This window comes from Vidua macroura, chromosome Z (assembly GCF_024509145.1).
Source record: "Vidua macroura isolate BioBank_ID:100142 chromosome Z, ASM2450914v1, whole genome shotgun sequence".
In the NCBI taxonomy this organism is placed as follows: Eukaryota; Metazoa; Chordata; class Aves; order Passeriformes; family Viduidae; genus Vidua; species Vidua macroura.
The window spans coordinates 79,352,272-79,372,003 of NC_071611.1; the positions used below are offsets into that span (position 1 = coordinate 79,352,272).

The 19,732-nt window shown below is 51.5% G+C and overlaps 2 protein-coding genes across 2 annotated transcripts; both read right to left on the minus strand.

Moving 5' to 3' along the window:
- Positions 1-710: 710 nt before the first annotated feature.
- On the minus strand, positions 711-11,793 carry LOC128822417 (serine/threonine-protein kinase PAK 3-like). Its single transcript, XM_054004118.1, has 7 exons — positions 11,710-11,793; positions 7,435-7,544; positions 6,895-7,012; positions 5,967-6,066; positions 5,363-5,535; positions 1,251-1,448; positions 711-830 (listed from the first exon to the last, which is right to left on the minus strand). The coding sequence occupies exons 1-7, from the start codon at positions 11,791-11,793 to the stop codon at positions 711-713; spliced, it is 903 nt and encodes a 300-aa protein (XP_053860093.1).
- Positions 11,794-15,417: 3,624 nt separating this feature from the next.
- LOC128822418 (uncharacterized) lies at positions 15,418-18,007 on the minus strand. The gene is made up of 6 exons (XM_054004119.1): positions 17,978-18,007; positions 17,785-17,928; positions 17,327-17,430; positions 16,249-16,387; positions 15,903-16,096; positions 15,418-15,535 (listed from the first exon to the last, which is right to left on the minus strand). The coding sequence occupies exons 1-6, from the start codon at positions 18,005-18,007 to the stop codon at positions 15,430-15,432; spliced, it is 717 nt and encodes a 238-aa protein (XP_053860094.1). The 3' UTR covers positions 15,418-15,429.
- Positions 18,008-19,732: the final 1,725 nt, after the last annotated feature.

Consider the following 19,732-nt stretch of genomic DNA (forward strand, 5'->3'; position numbering starts at 1 on the left):
GAGGTGGTGCAGGGGCTGTTCCTCCTGGTGCTGAAGGCCATGCAATACTGCAGCAGCTGTGGGGTCCTGCACCGGGACATCAAACCAGAGAACATCCTCCTCGACCTGGTCACCGGACAGGCAAAACTGATGGACTTTGCCTGTGGCACCGACCTCCAAGACACAGTCTGCCCACACTTTGCAGGTGAGCCCACCCAGGGCTGTGCTCCCAGTTGGAGCCGGCATCTCATGGCCCAACCTGGCTATGGCTCCGGGGATTCCCCCATTTACTGCCAGTCAGGGGCACACCTATGAGCCACAGAGATCTGCCTGTACGAGGCAGAAGGAAAGATCAGAAGAACCATTCCACCTTCTCTCGCTGCTAAGCCAGTTCTTCTCTTCCTCATAAAGACAAAATGCAGTTTTTCTGCACATCAATGGCAGCTTATCGCTCCTGCAGAGCTGAGAGGCTTTTCCCCCTGCTGCTGTGCTACAGGCAGATTTAGCAGCATTACCTAACATGGATACCCACAGAGGGACCACAAGCAATTGACTTTGTGCCACTTAATCTCAAAGATCACCACTCTCAGCAGACACAGATGGAAGAGACTTGCGCGCTCCCTGTTTGCCCTGTAGACGCACACCTGGCCGGCACAGCTTTCCCTGATGGAGAAAAACAACAAGGAACAGCTCCCTCACAGCCGTGCAGCCCAGAGATCTGCAGGGCGCCATCAGCAGCCGGCTTCATAAGTGACCAGTTCTGCTGGGATGGAAACCAACCACCAAATCCTCGCTGACTTCAGTGGCAGCAGCAGCAGCGCCTGCGTCTGATCCCTAGGTCTGGGGCTGGGCTGGACAAAGGACACACATGGCACACGGCCCCTGAAGGATGTGACTTTGGAAACAACCACCTGCCACTGTCTCCTGTTGTTCTGCGGTAGGGTCACAGCAGCCTGAGGCACTGGGCAGCCCTCAATGCCACCTGAGACTACAGATGACAGGCCCTGGCCTCCGAGACCAAATACAGGGGGGGAAGTCACTCTCCAGATGGAGCTTGCAGATTGAAAAGGCTGCTGTGAGCAGCCATATCAAAGGGCAGACAAATGAGGCCCTCCTGCTCTTTAGCTGTGCCATGCAGCTACACAGCCCTGGGTAGACACCGCAGAGCACAGGGACAACAGAAAGCACAGAAAGAGGAACAAACCCAGCCAAGCACAGAGACTTGTCATGATTGCTGAACCCCAGACAACCCCAAGCGTGCCATCACCCACCAGTCCTTTTCTGTTGACAAAGAGCAGGTCCAGCGGGTGCCTTGCCTTGCTGGCCAGGGTCCTGCCAGGCTGTTTCCTCTCTGCTCTCCTGTACTGCCAGCAGATGTGCCCACCTTCTTCGATCCACTTGCAGAGCCTTGTACCTATTAGCCATGGCCACGTGGGAGGCAGGAGCAGTCCACAGAGGAGACGTGCCGGCTACACCGAGCAGGAACCAAAAGCCTCTATGTGCCCAGTTGAAAGCCTGTATCTCCACAGGATGTTTTGGCTGCCCTGCTCTTCACTGGGTTTTGGCTGGAAATGCAATTGCCCTTTCTTCCTCATCCAGAAATCCATGGTTGGGGAAAAAGCTAGCCAATGGACAGCATTCCAAAGGCAGTGTAGGTTGGAGCTGATAAATGGAGGAGATTGTTGCCAAATCCAAAACACACCAGAATGCCCTTTAGAGGGACTTTCCATTTTTAAGAAAGAATGGCCAATTCAGAAGGGAATGTAGAGCCTTATTCCATGGCTGACAAGGAAGGCAATCGTCCAGCAGGCTTGGGGGTGTATAGGACTTTTATTGTGAGTCCAGCTCCAAGCTGCCTTTGGAGGAAGTAATCCTGAAGTGGTCCTGGTCATCTCTTCTGCTTCCTCGATTGCTTCGCTGCAAGTTTCCTTCCTTTTCATTTGAAAAGCCCTTAGAGTTGGGATTTAGATGGCAGGGGCCTATGTGATCTGGAGAAGGAATAATAGAAGTACAAACAGTCATAGAAACAACAGCAGTATGAAACCAGCCCTACAGCCAATCAATTTCTCTGAAGTATTTTGTCTCCAAAGACTGGTGACAAGTCTGGAGTCTAAAGGGAATCCAGGAAGCCAAGTGTTCTGATCAGTGTGGCCAGACTAGCACACACACCTTCTCTGAGTCATTGGCTAGGTCACAGCCATCTGCTGCTCCCAAAACAATCCCTGCTTTTGTCTTTACTGTAGAGGGAAGCTCAGGCAAAGCCCACCCACTGCCAGCTGCCCTCAAAGGCAAAAGGAATGCCCCAAGTGCTCCCTGCCTGCATCCAAGTGCCACAGTGGCTTCTGTAGGGAGTCCAAAATGTCTCTCCCAACACCAAAGGAGGAGGAACGTGTGTTACAGCCCATGCTGAGGCACACACACTATAATACACTGCTTGACTGGACAAAGAATGCACAGGACGTACTCAGCAGCTTCAGGCACCTCCTCAGCAGCCTGACAGCCAGCCCTCTCCCACAGCTCCAGCCTGGCTCTGCAGGGGCTTCCCGTGGCACCTCCCTCCTTCTGAGGGGAAGCTCTGGGCTTCCCTTTCTCTTTGGGCCTGCAGTGCCATTCCTGCCTTCTTCAAACCTGCGCTCTGGTAGCCTCTCACCAGACCGCTCCCTGAAGACACAAAAATCTCTCCAGCACTGTTTACCAAGGGCCAGCTAAGAGACAATGCCACCCAGACAGACAGTGTCCAGAGAAACAGTGCCCATAAGGAGCCCAGAGGAGTCCAAAACAACACACAAACTCTCTTTTCACACTCTGTGCCTCTTGACTCTCTCTGGTTCTTATCTTTTTTCACCCAGGCTGCATGATGGCAATTTACTGCATCATCTCAAGCAGCCTGTTCTCCTGCTCCTTCTGTACCTCTGCCAGGAAATTTTCCCCTTGTGCCAGCAGCTGCTGTGCCTCCAGATGCTGCCCTTCTGACTCCTGGTGAGGGGAGGAAGACACTTCCACATGAAGTGCCAGCCAAGCTTCCCAAATAATCAGTGGAAGCTTCATGCCTCACACCACCCCCCACCTGAAAAGTGCACGTCAGTAGTGACTTTGTGCCCTCCAGCAATGCTGTCCCAAGCAGCAATTCAAAAGCAGGATCAGCAGGTGCGAGGAAAAGGAGATGCCACCTTCCTTTCCTGCTCTGATGGCTGCCTGTTTCCTGGCCCCTCTCCCCTCAGGATTTCTACCTGTTCTCACAGGTTCAGTTCTCCAAGTGCTGAAGTGCTCCTTGTCATCTCCTTTGCTTCCTGCATGACTTGGCTACAGGGATGACAGCGATCAGGCTGTCAGAAGAGGCTTAAGAGAGGCTCCGCTGACTGGAGAAATGGATGCTGCCCAAAGGGGAAAAGGAACAAACCAAATTAAAAGAGACAAAGGAAAAAGGAACCATTCTTTTCCAAACTGACTTCCTAACAGGGTCAAGCTGGATTCCTCTAGCCCCCAGAAATACACAAACATAGGCGGCCTGAGGTCACCATCAGCACATGAGCCTTCATGTCCAGGATGCTGCTAGCACAGGCAAACATGGCCCAGAACTGCACTAGTCCGTTCCTCAAGGTGTCATCACTTGCTGGCATTTTTGTCCTGACAGCACTGTGGGATTGCTGCTTGCTGTCCAAAGGTTTTGTTCCTTTCAGGAAACTCAACAGACTTGTTCCAGCTCCTCTTTTCTACAGACATGGGCTATTTAAGTGTCCAAAAGAGATGTGGGGCATTGGGCAGTCCTCAAGAGACTCCCAAGGGCTCTGAAATTATTGACCACACGTGTTGTTCTCAGGAGCGCTGGACACGCAGGTTTTCAGCAGCAAGCCAGGAGCAAGGACACAAGCAGCAGGGCACAGATGGGCTGAGCTCTGGCTTGCAGGAAGAGCAGTGTCTGCCTTGGCATGCCCCCCGCTCCTGTGCTGGCTGGCATCTTCCTTCTCAGCAGGAACAGCCAAGGAAATGGCCTGGTCACCAGCTCCTTGTCTGCCACAAAACCTGGCAGCAAAGCCACAGCAATTCTCATCTACTTGAGCGGGCCAGGCAGCACATGGGGCTGGCACAACTCCTGCTCAGCTGTCCCTGTCTGCCTGGCAGAAACCTCTAAGGCTGGGGCAGGAGGGACAAGCTGAGTGCCCTCGGATGCCCACAGTGAGCTCCCCCACAGCCCCTGCCTTCCCACGGACCAATCTAGAACCGCTTGGTTCTAGACTGCTTTTGTTGTGCTCTTCAAGCCCCCGTCCCTGGCATTGCAATACTTCAGTTCCTTTGCTACCAGGTAAACATGAATACACCACCTGAGAACAAAAGAGGGTCACAGAAATGACCAGAAGCTGGGAGCTCTCCTCTGAGGAACGGCTGGGAGAGTTGTGCTTGTTTAGCCTGGAGAAGAGCAAGCCCCAAGGAGACCTTTCAATATTTGTAGGGCCTTCTAAGAAAGATGGGGACAAATCTTTTAGTAAGGCCAATTGTAAGAGGACAAGGGTGAATGGTTTTAAGCTACAAGACACTCGATTGGCTCTAAGGAAGAAAGTGTTTACGAGGAGAGTGCTGAAACACTGGCACAGGCTGCCCAGAGAGCTGGGAGGAGCCCCAAGCCCAGCAACATTCAAGGTGAGCTTGAATGGGACCCTGAGCAACCTGATCCACTTGAAGATGTCTTTGCCAGTGACTGGGGTTTTGGACTAGATGACCTTCACCGGTCCCTTCTAATCTCAACCAGTCTTGGATCCTGCTTGGTTTTCATTGGACAAGCACCCAGAGTGGATATTACTATGTGGGGGGGCCCATCGGAAGCCCTGGAGTTTGGCCGAGGAACAAACCCTGACAGGGAACAGCTCTTTGGGCTGCAGCCGCTTTGCCTTGTACCTGCAGAAGTTCCTTGGCAGAACCTCGCCTGTCCACATCCATCTGCAGGCAGCAGCCCAGAAATTCATACAAGCCAGAGGGCAGCCTGAGCTTGTGCAGGTCTGGTACCCCTTGCTTGCCTATCAGGTAGTTAGCCTGAAGCCAAAGGAAACATGAGACTCTACGTGATTCTTCCATATCCTTCAGTGCTCACCTAGACCCCATCTTTTAAGCTCCAGCCTGCAGTGGCAATTTTTTGCCTAGCAGATGGTTAGAGATGAGCTTTCCCTCCCAAAGGAAAAAAAGGCTCCAGTGCAGCCCCAGCTCTTCCAAGCTGCAACAGGTCTTGCCTTGACAGCTGATGCCAGCCCCAAGGACGTTTTCAGAAGTGGGCCTTGGTGGAAGCACTTTAAGCTGTGGGCATGGGATTTTGTCTAATCGACACACAGGAGAAGGACACCGCTCTCTGAGCGTATTTGCACCTTACCCTCTCACTGGTTTCCCGAATATAAGGAGCCTCTCCTTTGGCCATTTCTATTCCCACAATGCCAAGGGACCAGATGTCCACTTTGGGGCCGTATGGCTCTCTTCTCACCACCTCGGGTGCCATCCAGCAAGTGGTCCCAGCCATCGACCTCCGTTTACTCTGCTCAGGGCTGAACGGAGCACAGAGGCCAAAATCGGCTGAAGAGAAAAACAAACACTGCTTCAAGTAGGGAACCAAGGAAAAGGCTTCCTCACTCTACGTCTCAGAATGCAGTGCTGAATCGAGCTGGAAAAGCAGCTGGGCTCTCATTCCTCAGGGCTGCAGCCAAGGACATGTGCAATTGTCCACTTAGCAACCCCCCCACCCCAGGATTCCCACCCTGGCTTTTCCTCAAGCACCGGAACGTTTACACTGTAACTCTCTCCCTTTGGAAGGAACACACACACAAACCAAAGTTACTCTTGCTACCTTCTTGCTCTCTAGACCACTCAGCCCCTTACAGCTGCGCCCTGCGCTGGGAGAATGCTCCCTGCCCTCTCACCAGCACCACTGCTGGGCACCCGGCAGCCGCTCAAAAGCAGCCCCACACCGCCTCCCCGGAGCGCTGCGCCTGACCCAGAACACCCACCCAGCTTGACGGAGCCATCCCGGCCCAGAAGGATGTTGTCACTTTTGATGTCTCTGTGGATCACCTGGTTGGCATGAAGGAAAGCCAGGCCTTGCAGGCACTGGGAGAGAAAAAAGAAACAGGAGGCCAACAGTTAGCCTGATCTGATTTCATCACACACAAAAGGACACTGCTCCTGAAGATTCACAGATCTCAAAGGAGCAGTGAGCGCTGGCAAGAGGAAGTGCTTGCTGCTGCAACACTAGGAGGAGAGCAGGGTCTTTCCAAGGCAAGGCATATTAGCGCTTGAGAGGGAAACATCAGTCCTTGCTCAAGACTGTCCCCTGCAAAGCCAGTCAGAGTGATCCCTGCTGCAGTGGATGCGCTCTCCCTGTCTGGAGGACAAGCAATGGTTTGCCAAAAGAGAAAAAGTTCCTGCCTTGGGTACCAAGGGGATCACTGTCGGGTGGGAGGCTGGAGGACAAGGGTTATAGGGCTTCCTCGACAACAGACTTGGAAGGAGCTCATTTGTCAGTTTTCAGTAGCAAGCAGCATGGTGGGTGCCGTGCCATCCTTTGAAGTTCGGACTGTGACAGATGAGTCTCTCTTTGGCTTTGCTGCTGGTTTAACTTGGACACCAGCACCTTTGCACTTACAGGCAAAGAAGGCAATGCAGAAAGGTTTTGGGCAAAGGCTTGGAGAGGCAAAGTGCAGAACAGAAAATACAAATGAAAACGAGACAGGGAGTTCAACAATGGTCTAGAAGAGTAAAGAACAGACTATAGTAAGGGCAGGGACACTGGCAGGCAGTTCACTCCCAATGCTCTTTCTTCTCCAAAGCATAAGAGCAACACAGAAAGAAAGCTCTGAACATGGAATCACTCGCTTTGCAGCGCTTTTGAGGGACGAGCCTGTCCAAGCCATCCCAAGCACAAGCAGGACCCCTTACCTCCCGACACACTGTTGCTATGTGTCCTACAGCCATCCTTTTCATGCTGACCACATCAGCTAAGGAGCCTCCATCCATATACTCCAACACCACCAGGACATCCTCACTGACAAGGTAGCTGCAAGATGAAAGCAACAGCGTGGAGCTGAATGTGAGCAGCAGAATTGCCGGATGAAGGAAAGACTGCAGCTGAGTTTTGTTTCCAGGTCACTGGTAAATGAAGACGGAATCAAATGAAGACACACTCCACCCAGGCTATCCACTGCTTGCCATCTGTGCCGTCTGAATGAGGAAGGCACATCCGTGGAAAAGGAGGCTGTGGGTATTCTCAGCTCAGTCAGAGAGAAAGAGAAAGGTTTTCTAATCAGGCAAGAGCCTGGGAAACATGCTGATGGCTTAGTAAGAGAGCCAGGTTTCTGAGATCGATCTCCAAGCTATTTCTGCCAGGAAGCATTCATGGGGACAAAATGCAATCTCCTCCCATGCCTTGTGCAGGACTAGATTGATGTTGAAAGATCCATTTTCTGCCAGAATATTTACCTTTCTAGGTAGGTGACAATATTGGGGTTCTTATATTCCTTCATGACCAGGATTTCCTTCAACACATCCTCGCAGCCCTGGTGCTGGAGATTAACTTGCTTTACGGCCACCTACAATGACATTGAAAAGCCATCAGGAGTGGACATTACGAGAGCCTCTTTCTCCGTGCACTCACAGGCCTGGATGCCTTGTCACCTCGGCAGAAATGGACACTAAACCATCAACCACAAAGCGCTAACAGCACTCTCTGCACCTGCAGACTTCTCAAACAGACTTTGTTTATCACTACTATTATCATTTACACATGTTTTGCAAGCCAAAAGTAATTTTACTCCTGTGAAGGTAAATTGAAACCACTGGAAATACGTTAGCATTTCTAGGGGCTTTCACCAGCCTTTTGGAGATGGCTGCCATTCTTGACTGGGTGCCAAAGGAAACACACACCTACATGACAGGGACCATGCTGTCCAAGAAAGAACTCCAAGGCGACTCAAAGTAAAGTTGCAATCCTAGCACATCCTAACTTCTTCAGTTTGGGCTTCGCAACTCTGAAGAACAATCTTGAACACGGTTTACACCGTGGAATTATTGTCATTTGTAATTCTTTAGTGGCTTTAAGAATGAATAACCCTTTATGTGGTACCCTATGGATGCACGGCAGGTCATAAGCAGGGCTTCGGGCTTTCGGACGCCTCCTCCACCTCCCTCCAAGTGCAGTTCCTGAGCACAGCACTGCAGGTGGATAATGAACTACCAGAAAGATGCAGTTGTATTTGCCGAGAGCCAAAAAAAAGAATTAAGGACTATGAACTTATTGTCCCAAAGAGCAGCGGAACTCTCCAAGACACCATGTCTTCAACACAGGATCAACACAAGGTTGTACTATTTAAGGCTCTTCATCAATTTCTTCTCACTGATCTGTGTGTGTGTGTGTGTGTGTGTGTGTGTGTGTGTGTGTGAACTAGGTTCCCTAGGACTGAAAGGCAAAACTGTGCTCCAAACAAGATCTCTCCTTCTTTAGGACTTGCATTATATTTTCAAACTGAACCACGTGATGGAAAACAATGGGAAATCCTATCTGTGTCTGAACCTGGGCTTAAGAGGAATTGGGCTGGAATGACGGCTCTTGCCATCTGCTAATCTATGCATGTTTATCCAGGAAGTCCAAGCCAGCGTGTCCTTCTCTGAAAGGCACCACCGCCATCCTTGCATTCATTCAGGTAGGGAGGGAGCACAAAGTCTGTCCCAAATGCATTTTGCAGCCTGCCTCTGGACAGGCTGCTTCTGTGGGACAGCCTTTGCAGCAAAGAGTCAGGCGGCCCAAAGCTTTGGCCACGGATCACATCACAAGGGAAAGCACTCAAGGGCTGCAAAATCTGAATGGGCTGTTGGCACTTACCGCTCGTCCTGTGGCAGCGTTGAAGGCCTTATAAACGGTTCCAAACCCCCTGGAAACAGAACAGTGGCAAGAACAGAGAAGTTGGTCAGTGCTGAGAAGCAAAAGGCAGCCCAGGCAGGAGCTCTCTGCTGCCTGCAGTGTCTCAAAACCACCAGGCTTTGTCTACTCTTCAGCCAAAGGCACAGCAGCCCAGCAGCCCTCTGCCACGCAGAGTGTCCAAGGGAAAAGCTGGGTGCAACTGGAAGAGAAAGGGCTGCTACAAATCTCAAATGTACACACTAGACTGTGCATGCGGGTGTTTTCTTCGCCTTTTCCTTCTGGCATCTGTGCCTGTGGCGTGCCTTTCCAGGCACTGAAACATACAGTCCTGCTGGGCCTTCTCACCACTCTCTTTTCATCCTACCTGCCAAACTCAGGCAACACCACACAGCCTTCCTTATTTTCCTGACCACGGAATGTTGTTTTCAGCAAAATACTACTAAGAAATGCTACTGACAGCTGCTATCTGACAGCTATCAGGTGGGACGTTGCTCTCTCAGGTTCTTCTTCCTTCATGAGTGTGGCCAAATTACTTTGAATCATACAAAACCATGTCTCCTGGGAAAATAGGCAAACTGGCGCCACATGTTTGAGGGACAGGAAGGCTTCCAGGTCCTGCTCCTTGAGGCAGGCAAGATGTCGTCAGCATCCAGTGATCTTTCATGATGCCTTGTACTGCCTCAGCACTGAGACAGGGACAGACTAAAGCCAGGGCCTGAAGATGCTTGCAGCTTGCCTGACTTCCCACGTGATATTGCAGCACCAAAAAATACCTGGCCCATGGTTCTGTAGAAGTAAGCGTGGCTGCACTCACCCACTGCCAATAGGTTTCCATCCAGTGTACTTCTTCTCTGGATCTCCCAAACTCACCACACGCCCTGAAAAACAAAATGCAAGAAGCACACTTCAAAACAGAGATCCTGACTTCCAGGAGATATGAAACTCAGTTCCACTCACATCAACAAGAACAACAACAGCAGCCCCAGCAAGACAGGTAGCTCTGTAGCACACCTGGCCTGTACAGAGCCTGATTCTCCACACTCCATTGAAGGGTTACCTTGAGAGGAAACTAAGCCCATGGAAAAAGCATCAGAGCAGACAGAGACCAGAAAAGGACAGGCACCAAGGCAGAAAGAATATTGCAAAGTGAATTCCGGGAGAGGAGGGCACCTTCTCTACCTCTCAGCAGTTTGCCTAAAGAATGCCTTGACATTTTTAGAGAGCAGCAGCTCATGCTATAACCAAGAACAATGGCTCTAAGAATTAGGACCCTCTTCATTGATGAGCAGGCTAAGTTCTGAAGATGACTTTGCCCATTCCCCATGTAGTGAAGAACTACAAGTCCTTGTCTTCAGCCTGGCGTGCAGCAGTCACTGGCACTGGACTCAGCCCCTTGAACACCACCCACGTGCCCCATCTTCCCAAATGGGCACAGCCCAGATGGGGAACAAGGACAGCGCCGCTCCTCAGGCGCTGCCGTGACACAGACACCTGCACAAATGAGATGCTGATCCTTTCATCAGTCCAGGCAAAGCTGCAGCAACAGGACGGCAGCTGCAACCTCACAGCTAAGGAAGGCTCCAGCCTCTGCAGTCACACCAGCTGTCAGTGGCAGGGCAGGTATGACAAAAAGCTCGGCAAAGCCCACAAATGGCCACTGACAGCCACTGTGAAGAAGACAGAGCCAGACTGAGCCCCGTTACAAGCTGCTGACCTCACTCAAGACAGAACATGATTGTCTTTGACTTCAGACCCTGGAGCAGTAGATCAATCCACCTTTTGTCCCAACAGCTGGTGGCAGACACTGAGTAAACTGGGCTCTGTTCTGTACCTGACCGCTTATTCTCTGACAGCACTGCACTGGCAGCTATTACCAGTGGCAAGAAGCAACTCAGTTGTACTGCAGGATCAGCAAGGCCTTGGTGTGCTTTCCTAGAGTACGATCTGTGCAGGGATTGAGGCCAATGCTTAGTATTCCAGGAGTATTTACCAGCGGGCAGTAGCAGTACAGCGTGCCTGGTACCAGAGGAACATGCAGCAGAGGCTTCCTTCTTTGATGCATCTTCCTAAGCATACAACTAAGATATCAAAGAGGGACTGTAAAAAGAGTATCCTGTTTTGCTTCTTTTGGGGCACTTTGAAAAGAACTCTTCCTCTCTGATTCCTCAAGATTCTTCTAAGAATATCATTTTTTAACTTCTAGGGCGTACTGAAAAGACCTCTTCCTCTCTTAATTGTGCTGTCACCTGATGTTCATTTCAAGGAGGTCAGGCTAACCAAAATGGAGGATTCTTATCAAAAACAACTGTAGAAGGAATAGGAGAAGTACTAGGAGTCATAAAAACAACACCAGCACTAAACAAGCTGCACAGCCAATCAAATTCACTGATGTATTCTGTCTCCAATGACTGCTGACAAGTCAGGAGTCTAAAGGGAATCTAGGAAGCCAACTGCTCTGATCCGTTTGGCCAGACTAGCACACACATGTTCACTCGGTCACTGCATAGGTTGCAGGCTACTGCGGCTCAGGACACAATCCCTGCTTTTGTCTTTATTGCACAGGGAAGCTCAGGCAAAGCCCACCCACGCCCAGCTGCCCTCAAAGGCAAAAGGAACGCCCCAAATGCTCCCTGGCTGCCTCCGAGCACAACAATGGCTTCTGTAGGGAGTCCAAAAGGTCTGTCTGACACCAAAGCGAGGAAGAACATGTGCTACAGCTCATGCTGAGGCACACACTATAATGCGCTGCTCGATGGCACAAGAAATCCCCAGGACGTACTCAGCAGCTTCAGGAACTGCTTCTCTTTCTCCCGGCTTGAGAGGGCCGAACTGCTCACGCTCGGGTTTTCGGGCTGCGGAGAGGAGGCTTCTTCGGAGGATGCTGCTGCAGCGGCAGCTTTGATGGCAGATCCTGCGTCCATCTGAGACAAGAAATTTGTGTGTGTCAGAAAGGTGCCTGGCAGAGATGCCCCAGACAGAGCATTTCAAAGGCAAGCCCTTAGGAACAGCACTGGTGCTGTTAGGCTGCAAGCTGAGCTGCCAACTCTTCCACCTCCAGTCAAACCCAAACGAGCAGTCAGAGACCACAGCTTGTCACAGTCAGCTGTAGTAGAGAGTGCAAAAGGGAAAGAACAACTTCACACTTCACCCCGTTCTGAGGACTGCATTCACCATGGACAGGGACAACTTGCTCAGAATCTGTGTGGGTCACCATGCTCGCCTGAGCAAACCCCTCAAAAAACAAAGCGAGCACTAAGAGGCCAGCAGAAATACATTCAGAGGATTGCTGGCCCACCGGCCAAAGCACTAGCCCTGCTGCCCAGGGCAGCAGCTGAGATTCAGCGGCCCAGTAAGTGTCCTTCTGACCAGCTGCCATGGAGACCACAGAGCATGGCGGTCAGAGACATTGCCCCCATCCACCTGCTGCTCTGCAGGGGAAAGGCAGCAAGGGCAGAGACCACTTGTTGCACCACTGCAGTGCCTCCTGCTCTTTCACTCACCTGCTTTTCTTCAGCTGGGCTGTACTGCAGCAGGACCTTATGCATCCTTTCCATTTCTTCTTTGTGCCTCTTCTCCATGGCCTTCATCTTCCTCTGAGCGTCCTGCAGCTCTGCCTGCAGCTTGATATTCTGTCAAGAGGAATCTTACTGGCATCTGCAATCTCGCTCAGGTCTCCTCTTTTGCACTCTCAAAAGCACTTGTGTTCAGCCACTTCCTTCTGCTTCTCTACCCAGCTCTAACCCTTCCATCCTAGCTCTTCTGCCTGCTGCTCAGCACTGGAGCCTGCCAGGCTCTGTGCTTCCAGTGCCTGCAGTAGTCCTTGCTTCCCCTTTCCTGACATCTCCAGTTCATGCCCCCATCCCTGTCCTTCCCTCTGCTACCTGGCTAGTCAGGCTCACCTGCCCTTTCTTCAGCTTGTTCAGCTCCTGCCTCAGCTGGCACATGTTATCACACAGAGCAGCATTCTGGCACTGGAGCTGCACAGAAACAAAGAGAAGACGGCTTTAGACGTCCCACACATCACTTGTGTGGCAACCAAGATTGACGTGCTGACGCTTTCCAAAAGCAGTTTGTTCTCTTTCTTCTATTTACCAAGGGCCAGCTAAGAGACAATGCCACCCAGACAGACAGTGTCCAGAGAAACAGTGCCCAGAAGGAGCCCAGAGGAGTCCAAAACAACACACAAACTCTCTTTTCACACTCTGTGCCTCTTGACTGTCTCTGGTTCTTATCTTTCTCATCCAGGCTGCATGATGGCAATTTACTGCTTCATCTCAAGCAGCCTGTTCTCCTGTCCCCTCTGTACCTCTGTCAGGGCTTTTGCCAGCTGCTCCATCTTCTTCTGCGCCTCCAACCTCTGTTGTTCCAGCTGTTGTCTCGCCTGATGAGGGGAAGACACACTTCCACATGAAGTCCCAGCAATACTCCCCAAAGAAAAGAAATAGAAGCTTCATGCCTCCAACAACCCCCGTACCTGAAGAGTGCACACTAGTGACTTTGTGCCCTCCAGCACTCCTGCCCTAACAAGAAACCTAGGAGGAGGCCCAACATGTGTAAGGAAAGGAGAGGTCACCTTCCTTCCCTGCTCTGATGGCTGCCTGTTTCCTGGCCCCCCTCTCTTCAGGATTTCTGTCTGTTCTCAGAGACTCTGTTCTCAAATTCCCCCTGCCCTTTGATCAAGGAAAAGCTGCAGATGGACTGCAGGATGAGGACGAGGCCAGCACCTCGATGACCCAGTCACAAGACAGGCCACCAGCTGAAATACCAGCAACACGGGGCCTGTTGCAACTGCTTCAGGCTCAAAGGGAAGACTTCTGTCCACTGTGGAAGGACAGAAAGCAAGGAAGCCAGTTGCTGGCACTGCACTTGGCAGCAAGGTCAGCAGCAGTCTGCTGCATGGCACGAGGCTGTGGGGAAGAAGCTGCCCCTTCGCTGCCATGCTTTGGGTGGCGACCACCCAGCCTCCTGGGGAATTTGGCTTATGCCCATGCTCAACCTGTGGCTGCATATACTGTCCCAGCACTGTCCTCTGGGTCTTCACAGGCCTTCAAGTAGGAGCCCTTGAAGCCCTCTGCTGCCTGGCCCAGCAACGTGTAGCCTACAGCAGATGCTTGCGACCATGTCACAGACTCAGGCTGCTCTTCTGCTAAGCCAGCCCTCCAAACTTGCCTGAAAACTTCAGGGATGTATTGTTTCTTACCAGTTCTTCCTTCGCTTCCTCAGCAGATTGCCAGAGTCTCAGAGCCTTGCTGCACTGCTCTTCTGCCCAGCGGAGCTGTTGAGCCATGTCTTCACATTGCTGCTTGCTGAGAGATCTTACAGCCAGCAGCTCACGACGAAGGCCCCTCACATCCTCTGCAAACATGACACACGGCAACAGTCAGAGACTACACAAGCAGAGGAATCTGCTGACCTTAAGCCCTTTCAGTTTCAGGCCAGGAGGAAGCTGCCCTCAGCTCCTTCACTCCTCAGAAGCCCTGCAGACAGAGCTGGCTTCGCAGCAGCTGCACTAGGCAGGGCGATCCCCAGAAACAAAGCGCACGAGCCTCTCACCCAGTATCGCCTCCTTGGCCTGCGTGGCTGTGCGCACTTGGGCTTCCACACGGCTCCTGGCTATCTCCAGCTCTGATACGTGCTGCTGAGCCTCCAGCAGGCTGCTTTGCAGGCTCTCCTTCTCTGACCTACAAGTTGTGAAGATGAAGAGCAATTGTTCCTGGCACACAGGGGCAGTTTCTCCAGTATGATGTGCCTTAAGAACCCTACACCTTAGTATGGAAAACAGCTTGCATGGAAACTCAGGTACAGCAGGACAATTTTACCACTTCAAATAGCAAAGCAAGCCCCTCCAGGTGACTGGGCAGCCTTTCCTCATGATCTAGCCCAGCACAGAAAGCCCAGCTGAGTTTGAGCTCAGCGGACAAAGCTCAGATTGCCATTGCCTGACTTATCACACACGGGTGGCTGTGCCCACAAAGTCTCTGCAAACGAGCAAAAGCCCAGCCTCTGCTCACAGCCCTCAGCTCATCAGCACTTCCAAGTCCCTCTGCAGGGGGACAGAACAGTGTTCTCCTGGCCGACCCGTCAATGTTTCATGCTATCCACGGTGTACGTATAGGTACTTTGTTTGCCAGGCACTCTCTAAGTAAAAGGGACTGAAGGAATTCACCAAACAATATTATTGGAGTGAAACCTCCAGCTTCTAGCAACATGAGTAGGAAACCAGAACTGTGTAGGAAAAGGAGAGATGGACAAGTATCCTGCCATTTAAATCACTGGAAGTTTGTGAACAAGAACACTTGCTACCTTTATTTATGGCTAATTAAGCCAGTAGTGCCCAAATGACTTGGCACTCTTTAAAAAGGAAGAGGGACCAGCCAAAGGGACCTTGACAGAGGTTACAGAGGTGGGTGGACAAGTGGGCAAGTATCAGTGCTCAGCAAGAATCCCTAGAGACTGTTGAGAAGTCACAAGACCTTTCCCTGCTGCTGCTGCTGCTGCTGCTATTAAGCTACTCTAGGTCCTGCATCATACTCCACAAGAGTGAGCTCTGAAGAGTCTCAAGATTTTTTTTCAGCATGACCTTCCATCTTCAGCTGAAGCATCAGCACCCTACTCACAACATTCCCATGTAAGAGCCTTGAATTCTGAAAATCCCATGTCAAACTACTTGGCAAGGAAAAATTGATGTTCAGATGCACCGAAGGAGAAAGCAAAACCAGAGGGAAACTTCTGGTTTCAGAAAACATCTGCACAGTTTCCTTGGTACTCAATTCAGTGCCAAGTTGGTTTGCTTTGCACTTTTCACAGGAATGTGCAAGAGGTCCCAAGCAGGCACCCAGAAGAGCTTGGAGAGCTTGAGTTGGCAGAAAAATAACATTCAGATCACAGTATCCTTTACTTTTTTCTCATGTCTCTTTGCCTCCCTGTCTGAGAAACATCAGGAGAGCACACAGGAGGCAGTAAATCCTGACATAATGCTCACCACCTTTGTAATTCCAGACCTTCAATCATGTCCCCTCCCTGCCTTTACCTGGCCTCTGCCAGCTGCTCTGAAACGCCTCGTAGGTCCCGCTCCGTGGCTGCCAGTCGGGCTTCCAGGGCAGCGTTCTCTTGCGCCAGCACCGCCTTCTCTCTGCACACCTGGGACAGTGCGTGCCCTTGGCGAGAGAACTCCTGGAGCAGCTTCTCCAGACCCCTGTGGGCTGGCCGCTGCGGGCGGCAAACCTGCAAGTGGGGGGGCACCATTTTCCAAGAGGAACAACAACAACAACAACACAGTCTCGCTCTTAGCTTGCTGCCAGAAGCAGCATTCAGGGGGGCCTGGCTAGGACCAATCCCTCTCCCACAGGTGCTGCCTAGGATTAAGGTGAGTGTACCTTTGGCGCTGCCAGAGGAACTGCTTCCTTCAGCAGATCCCTCTGAGGCTGTGATTCCTCTGTTGTCTGTGCCGCCACTTCAAACACCCTCTCTAGTGAGGAATGGTGCTTTCCCTCAAATGCAGACAACTGCTTCCATCTACAACAAGGGGACGGACAAACAAGCCTTTAATTGCAACACAGTCTCCCTGCAAAACCAGCACTACATACCATGCCCCACATAAGGCAGTCTCGGGGCCTTCCAACAGCCCTCTACTTCCACCTCAAGAGAATGTTGCAATTCCCTCTCTAGACCAGCATCTCTCTTTGTCATTCGTGCAGGTGAAAGAGTTGCCACTGAGGAAGTCAAACAAGCTTCCAGAAGCCACAGAACATTTGCAGAAAGCTCTGGTACTCTCAGTGTAACAGCTTCCTGCCTGCTAGGTCTAACGCTCCTTTCCCATACAGTGGATACCAGACTTGCAAAAGCTTTCCTTCGGCTAAGACCCTCTTGGTAAGTCCAAATGAGTAGTCCCACAATTACTCTTGCTTTCACTAGTGAAACAAGGAAAGAGCCTGCAAGTTGCAGCTTGGGGAGGTGGTGGGTACGATTTTCCAATTCAATAATCACAGGATCCCAAGATGGTTTAGGCTGGCAGAGACCCCAGGAAGCCTCTAGCCTAGTCTTCAGCTCCAAGCAATTGGGGTCAGCATCTGGACAGGCTGCTCAAGGCTCTATGCACCTGGGGCTTCCAAATTTCAAGGGGTGGAATCTGTACATGTTCTCTGAGGCACTTGTTCTGCTGCATGATTGTCTTTCCAGGTCAATGCTTTGCTTTCCTTAAGCTCAGCCTGAACCTCCCTTGTTTTAACTCTCGTCTAGTTCAGAATGCTTTTAGTCAAGGTTTGAGAAGTGAGTCCCAGGAGGCAGCTATGCTCTAGGTCAGTCGGCAGCCAGACCTGCCCTGGGCTGCCTTCTCCTGGCTGTGCTGAGCAAGTCAAACTATGAGAAAGCCAAATTTGTTCTTTGACCCTGGGCCTCCGAAAGCCCAGCAATGCCCACCCCTGCTCAGAGAAAGCGAGAAAGCTTAACACATACCTGAACTCCTGAGCGCCGCGCACTCTATCCGTGCTCTCCTGCCGCTCCGCCTCTCCTGCCTGGACCGAGGAGTCCTGACTGGCGAGGACCTGTCCTTGAGGGACCTGCAAGGAATGGGCAGGGAAAAACCACAAAGCAGCAATAAGGAGCAGGGAAGTTGGCTCCTGAGAGCTGGCAGAAGCAGCAAGCAGAGACACAGCTCATGTGAAGGCAAAATCTGTTGTGTGTGGGGCTGTTGAGGTGGTGTTTAGGTGGTGTTTATGTCCCAACTAACCCTTGAGTTGCTCTGGAAGTGTCTGAGTAGAAGCAGGGAATACTTCCCTGCTCAGCTCTGGTCAGCTGGCTTCCCCTCAGGATTTCAGGCCTTGGAGAGCAGCCAATAGGAACTGCATTCCAGCCCTTCACAGACAGACCTTGTCTCTGCCATGCAGAGCAGCTCAGGATTCTTCTCAACAAACTTGGCTCATGTCACAGTTAAGGGTGTAGTCGAAGCAGTGACTGTAGCTACCTAGACAGGGCATGGAGAGGGGTAGGTCCCTGCAGGCAGCAGTGGCTCCTCCGTAGCCCACAAGGCGGTGAACTGCGCCTTGGGACCTCTCCCTCTGCTGACAACAGGGAGCCTGCACAGGCTCTGTGCACAAAGGGGCTGACTTTTGCACCAGTAGCACTAAGGGACATCATGCTACCGCTTATCTCACAGCAAGGGAAGTTCCCAGTCCCTGTGAGAATGCCAGGAAAATGGTGCCTGCATGGGAAAGTTCAGATCCCATTTCCCACGGGTCAGTGGCTGGGCTGAAGAGCTAGGTCACGGCAGGACTCCAGCCCACAGCATCTTCAGCCACAAAGGGCAAGTGCTGCCTGCTCATAACCTTGCAGCTCTGCACTGCACCAAAGCTTTGCACTGACCCAACCAAAGCTGCCACTCCTTGGTGCAGGATGCTCAGGCCCTGCACTGACGACACGTGGAGGTTTGTTGTCCTTTGACAGGACACCTCCCCTTTAGCCTCCAGAGGAAGAGAGAGAGCCAGAGGAGGTGCTCTGCAGACAGGCAGCAGTGTGAGGGACAGGGAGTAACCTGTCATTTAGAACCTTATGTCTCCTGAGCTCTATCCTCAGCTCTCTTCAGCAGAAGTCATGAATTTGGAGACAAGTGGGATGCTCAGTCATTCAAACTCAATTCAAGTGCACTAATGAGACTAATGTTTGGACGGGATTGCATATGCTTCTGAAGGAGATGTTTCAGCCTGCCTACAATCAGCATGCAGCCTCCTGTCTGCAAAGCTTGACTTTCATTAATTATAACCTCTTCCGTGGAGAGGAGGAAACGGATGGAATCCTTTTGGTAGTGTTCATGCACACATTGACTTAGTGGACTTTCTTTCGGCCTGCCAGGCTGGCACTCTACTGCAACAGGCCAAGGCCACAGCTTTCTCCACAATCCTCAGACACCAGGAATGTCAAAGGTGCCCGTCCCACTCACCGAAACGTGCCCTTGATTCCTTCCACGTCTGAGGCGACCTGCCGGGGACAAGGGAAAATGAACCAGGTGCTGTTAGAAATCTGTTTGAGGAATCCCACAGAACAAGTCCACCCAAGCAGAGAGCATTTTCCTTTCACAACCAATCCCTCCAGGAGCAACACTTCTTTAGCACAGCAAGCGAGACTGCAGGCCAATACCCTAGGCTGTGTCTACCTTTTGCTCGGCTTTGCCACTAAGGACCTAGAAACTTGGCTGAGAAGATGCAAATTGTTCCTTAGCAGTCAGTGCCTACATTGAAGCTCATTGTGCAGCCTGCAGCTAAAGCAGCTTTTTTCTCCTCTCTTTCCTGGACTTGCTCTTTCTTTTTGTAAATTGCATGCAGCATGTCCCACATGCTTGCTGTAAACAATTCCCCACAAAAGCTCCCACCAAGCCCCTCTTAGCGCTTGCACTTCTGTTGGGACACAGCACAGGCCCAGCTCCGGGGTTCAGGAGCACACACAAACTGCTCGGCACTTTGCCCTTCAGCGCAAAGCCAGTCGCTCTGGTAGCACACACAGGGGGTCCACTTAGACCCTGGGCACGTCCTTGAAGGATGGTATGCAGAAAAAAGATGCTTTTCCTCAGCTCTGGAGAGAACCAAACAGTTTCTAGAAGGACACCTGCAAAGCTCCCCCAGTCTGCGTTTGGGAGGTTCCCACACCCTGCTGGGCAAGAGACACCCCCTTTTTAGGTGAAGCTGTTGACAGGAGCTTTACCAAACACACGGCATCTTTATGCCATTTTTGTTTCAACGTGCTGCCCCAAGGAAAAACTTCTATTTACCAGTCAAACGATGAAAAGCTTTCCGAGAAGCCGCCAATGAAAAGGCGCTGCTGACTGCTCTACGGACTCGCTCCATCGTTTGAGCAGTGCTGCTCGAGTCC

Bases quoted from the DNA above. Each gene is read 5' to 3' on its own strand.
- LOC128822417 (XM_054004118.1), bottom strand. From the start codon at position 11,793: ATGGACGCAGGATCTGCCATCAAAGCTGCCGCTGCAGCAGCATCCTCC. The intron at 7,013-7,434 runs GTAAATATTCTG...TTCATCTTGCAG, and splicing joins ATTGTCACCTACCTAGAAAG to CTACCTTGTCAGTGAGGATG. The intron at 1,449-5,362 runs TATATTCGGGAA...TGCTCGGTGTAG, and splicing joins TGGCCAAAGGAGAGGCTCCT to CCGGCACGTCTCCTCTGTGG.
- LOC128822418 (XM_054004119.1), bottom strand. From the start codon at position 18,007: ATGATGTCCCTTAGTGCTACTGGTGCAAAA. The intron at 17,431-17,784 runs GTTTGTTGAGAA...CATTCCTTGCAG, and splicing joins TTAACTGTGACATGAGCCAA to GTCCCTCAAGGACAGGTCCT. The intron at 15,536-15,902 runs GTAAAGGCAGGG...CTTGCCAAGTAG, and splicing joins GAGCAGCTGGCAGAGGCCAG to TTTGACATGGGATTTTCAGA.